Raw genomic sequence first — 4,897 nt, 5'->3', positions numbered from 1 at the left:
GGGGGGGGGGGGGGGGGGAGGAGGGGCATATAATATCACATTAGAGGCAATTCTCTCTGGTGAAGAATGATGAATATGATGAAAATTGATATATTTACCTGTTCAGCATCCATATGAACTTGCCCAGCAAAAGATACAGAAGCCTTAACCATCTTTGAGATTAAATAAAGTTCAAGTTCAAAATTTCCCACGTCATCATCAAGTTTTGATTCTAACAGAAGAACAAATCCAGAAAAATGCTCATATATAACACTGCAGGAGAAGTCAAATTTATAAGCCTGAAAAGTGGCCCCTTCAACTTTTTCTCCCCAAGTTCCAGACAAGGCTCTAATCGTAGTTCTGCCGTGCAGTTCCTTTCTTTTTGTAGTTCCTAAAAGACCCAAAAACAGTGCCATCAAATTGTAAATTAAAAACATGAAAAGGAGATTAGCAAAGGACGCCAAGCCAATGACCAAGTAGTAGAAACGCATACAGAAATATCCCTTCAATGCTACCAATACTTAGCAGTCAAATTCAAGAAAATACCAGCAATATATACAAGTTCCATTCATTTTCTATCTTGTGAAAAATAAGAACATTCATTAGGGAAAAAAAAAAGTGCAATACATGTAGGTTGAGTAAAGTTGAATCACACACAAATCAAAGAAAAAAAATTAGAATGCGTGTAAATAGACCATTCAAGATGTCTACAATGATGAATCAAATACAAATGAGCTGACATTTCTTATGGGTGTACTACACATTGAACAATCATCGCTAAACTCAGTATACAGCTTCAGTGATATGTACCTGCTCCAGAAGTGGATGCATTGCATCTCAGACCCATGTCAAATTCTGATATCTCTTCAATAGAGGGGAGAAGATGGTCATTAAGTGCACCCATTTGATGTAGCTTCTTACATGCCTCCAAGCATACAAGCTGCTTAGACAAATTAGAATTCCTAGTTGAAGGACCAACTATGGTTTGAAAAGCGGCTGTAGGAGGTAAAATTAACCGACACTCATAGGATCCTTCACCATATGAGAGTTGAAAGATTGGTTTTGGACTGAAATATCTACAATTTACAGCAGCAAATCAAATGAGATCCCTTGGAATTGGCGACTATCAAAAAAATTAGAAAATATTACAAAATCTATATTGACTGATGAGAGTATTTGATGAATCCACCGGACTTAAATAGCGGTGAAATTCTCTATTTATAATCATCAAATAAATTACAAAGGAAATGGAAAGAACAGAAAATGAAAAGAGCAATAAATGCATACAAGATATTTGCCTATGGTAAATTTTATTAAAGGCAAATATCTAGATATTTTCTTTTAATAAAAGGTCAAATATGGTACCTATAGTAAACCGTAATGAAAGGCTAAATATCCTTAACAAGTGCATTCAGTGTAAGTTCTAGACAGATAAGAGCTCTAGGTTAGTTTGGCCCATGATCAATCTGATAGAAAATGAAGAGGTACTAATATTAAGCACATGTTTTTGGATAACGAAAAAACCTTTAACGGAGAAAAAAATCCAAGAATATAAGAGCATACAAAAAACCAAACACAAAAAGAGGTCCAACTAAAGAAAGGAGCTCCAACTATACAAATAATACGTACATGTTTAAGCAGGACTGACCAACTCCTTATAAATTCCGATTTATTTCAACATGAATAAGCTTTTAATAGATCTAACTCAATAGATACAAAAAGTACAGAAAAAGGGAATATCTAGATGGTTTATCAAATAAAATAATTTTGATTTTAGACTGACATACTCATGGTACAGAACCATAGAAGCATGGAAATGTCTAGAGTTCTGTTAGAAGCTAATTACAAAGGGAAGATAATCCATACTTATCACCAGGGAGCTTTTTACAGTATTGATGTATGAGACCAACACTAGAATCTGCAGTAACTGATGCCCCAGTTGCCTCCACAATGTAACAATCTGTCTCCATAATTGAAAAAGGTTTCAACATGCAAGCATCAGGGTCTCTACTCATAGCTGCCTCTGTCATTGATCGGTCACTTCTTATGACATCAAATAGCTGTTCTCTTTGCTTCACATTTCCCCTGTGAGCATTACAAGATTTAGAATATCAACAAGACATGAGAAAAAAAAAATAGTTTACCACGAGAAAGGCCTTACCTCTCCAGCAACAAAATATATTGGGAGTTGCTCTGTCGAGCACGACCTCGAGATTGTACATAACTACGAACAGTTTTAGGAAGGTCAAACCGTACCACAAATGAGCAATTTGGTACATGAAGTCCCTCCTCAACTACATCAGTGGAAAATAATAGATTGACCTGCAAAAATAGAAAGGTTTTAGCCATTAACAACTAGAGTTTCATAAGCCAAACTGCAATCTGAATGATGTAAATGAACACCTTGCCATGACGAAACAACTCCAATGTCTCCTTCTGGACTTTCGGTGCCAGTGCACCAACTGATGTATTACATCCAGTCACATATGAAACCGTAAAATGAGATAAATTTGCTACTTTTCTCACAAATCTTTCAATAACATTAGCGGCAATTATTCTTTCAACAAATACGAGACAGAGCACCTGCCTAGATACTCTGATACAAAAACGTGAGGCAATTAAGCAATGGATATTAGAACCAAAATTGATGGTTAATAAATATATTTGTATTTACCCAAATGATTCAAAGAGTTGGAGAAGTTCAAACAATTTAGGAGAAATGTAGCCCAAATCTACAGCTTTCTGAAAGTCAAAACCAAAATTTGGTATATTTTCATGTCCTGAAACCACAAGGAAAATAGGTAAGCAGCAAACACCAAAAAAAATGCACCTTTTGGAGGTAGAACAAATGATAAAAATAATACAATTATTAAAAAAAACCAAACTATAACAAAAATGGTCTCACTTCAGTAGCAGTTGTGCTTAGTCTCCTAGCATGTTACCCGGAGCAATCACCAGTAGATCATGAGTCCATATAATATAAATAGAAAAGCAAATCCTACACACAAAGTAGCAAGCTTACTGCTTGGATGAGCTCTCTCTCACTCACATGTCTCCCTCTTCCTTTCATTCCTCTAGTCTCTACTCTCTACACAAATGTTTCTCTGTTTTTCACTCTTTTAGCAGTGATGCTTATATTTTGTTCATCATGAACTCACAATTGTCACGGGCATGTCTTGTTAGCCTTGAAGACTGATTTCGTTGACAAGTCCAAAGGAAGTACAGTAAGATGCTCAAATTTGCCAGAGACCTTACCGGCTCAGCTCGGCGGCTGGGTGGCTTGGCTTCTCGGCTTAGACGGCTTGGTATACATATAATATATCGATTTCTAGATTTCCGACCCTTCTAAAGCCATTTCTGACCTTATCTAAGCCATTTGAGGTCAGTAAGACTCCTTTTTACCAAGTTTAATTAGCTTAGGGGCTTATATTGGAATTAATCATAATGTTTAGTTAGGTTAAGTTATTAGTAGGCCCTAAGCATGTTATATGAATTGTTATAGGTAAGAGTTAGGCATTGGATTGTAGTTTTGAGGCATCTACCAAATTGTTAGTGACTTCAGTCAAGGCCAACCAAGTAAGTGACCTTACTGTTGAAATTAACCTATTGTTTGATGTATGATGGTGCATGTCCTATGGCTCTTGCATGTACCATATTATATATGTTATGCTTATGTTATGTGATGTTTATGTAATCTTTGTATTGATATGAGTCGTATGCCACGTATGCATGTAAACCCATTACACTACTTTTATGAATGAATTGAAACATCATGAATGAAATGTTATGTTTTACATTTAAAGTTTTGTGATGGAGCATGAGATGTTTGTCATGCATACTTGTTGCACACATGTATTATGTCATGAAAGAAATGAGAAAGGAAATGTATATTATGTCAGGAAAGAAAAGAGAAAGGAAATGAAATGCATGTTATGTCATGGATGTAAATCACGGGACCTCATGCATGTATGTATGTCATATGTATTGGGATACTTCCTCATTATGTTATGTTAGTACAGACGCGTAGGTTCGATATTTATGTTCATCATGATATCATGCGGGCCTTTTCTTTTTTGTGGCGTCCAGTGATGTATAATGCGTTGTTCCGAACCAAGTCAAGCTCAGGGGTACATATACAAGCCCTGCCCAAATCGGAAAAGAGCCTAAGGTTATGTAACGTTTATGAAAGATAGGTCTCACTCATGTTTTGCATGTGATTGCATATCTAACCCTACTAGTGAAGTGACTTATTGAGTATTTCATAAAATATTCAAGCCACATGCTACCTTTATTTTTCAGGTAAAGGTAAAGCTCCTATGCACGGATGACGATGAACGCTAGGAAGGCCATGGAATTCAGAATAGGGCAGTTGAATGTTTTAAATTTTAAATCAGTAGATGTTAGGTCACATTGATTTCAGTTAGTTGTTAGGTGTTTTTCTGAAGCCTGATTTACTTTTAAAGCTATGTGATGTTGAATTTCATGTTTTAAACTGATTAGGTAAGTCCATGGCCTTATTTTAAAGATGTTTATTATGAATCTCCGCATTTATGACTTAAGCATTCTTGAAGTCAATTTTTTCTAGCCTTTATAAAACCCCCTCTCTTCACAACGTCAATAAAGATAAAGACAAACTAATGCTTCTTCCTTCATGGGTGTGAGCCATCTTGCTTCCTCTTACCTAGAGCTCCATTTAAGTAGTAACCCGAAGAGTGTAGTCAGGCCTGTAGTGGTGTTCTTTATATAGACATGCATCAGAAGATTTTGTCCATATTCTAGAGCCTACTGGGATTTTCTTGGTGTGGAATAAAGATTGTTGTTAAATGATGGAAGAAGTTCTTCTAAATTAACCCTTTTGATATAAGCGCAAAGTCCTTTCACTTTTTTTTTTCTTTTTTTTTCTTTTTTTTTTTTTTTT

At 35.7% G+C, this 4,897-nt stretch overlaps 1 protein-coding gene across 3 annotated transcripts in view; it reads right to left on the bottom strand.

Annotated features, from left to right (window-relative positions):
• The window catches only part of LOC111493921 (endoribonuclease Dicer homolog 3a), a 17,344-nt gene that overhangs the window by 8,083 nt on the left and 4,364 nt on the right, over positions 1-4,897 (bottom strand). For all 3 annotated transcript variants that reach the window (XM_023143825.1, XM_023143826.1, XM_023143827.1), the window contains 6 exons: positions 2,654-2,759; positions 2,383-2,575; positions 2,141-2,301; positions 1,846-2,064; positions 790-1,055; positions 99-370 (listed from right to left, as the gene is read on the bottom strand). In XM_023143825.1, coding sequence (XP_022999593.1) covers positions 99-370; positions 790-1,055; positions 1,846-2,064; positions 2,141-2,301; positions 2,383-2,575; positions 2,654-2,759 — 1,217 coding nt within the window. The remainder of the gene's footprint in view (positions 1-98; positions 371-789; positions 1,056-1,845; positions 2,065-2,140; positions 2,302-2,382; positions 2,576-2,653; positions 2,760-4,897) is intronic.

The sequence above is a fragment of the Cucurbita maxima genome, unplaced genomic scaffold (assembly GCF_002738345.1).
Source record: "Cucurbita maxima cultivar Rimu unplaced genomic scaffold, Cmax_1.0 Cma_Scf00019, whole genome shotgun sequence".
Classification (NCBI taxonomy): Eukaryota; Viridiplantae; Streptophyta; class Magnoliopsida; order Cucurbitales; family Cucurbitaceae; genus Cucurbita; species Cucurbita maxima.
The sequence above is the reverse complement of the archived record's forward strand: the minus strand, read 5'-3'. Positions and strand labels throughout refer to the sequence as shown.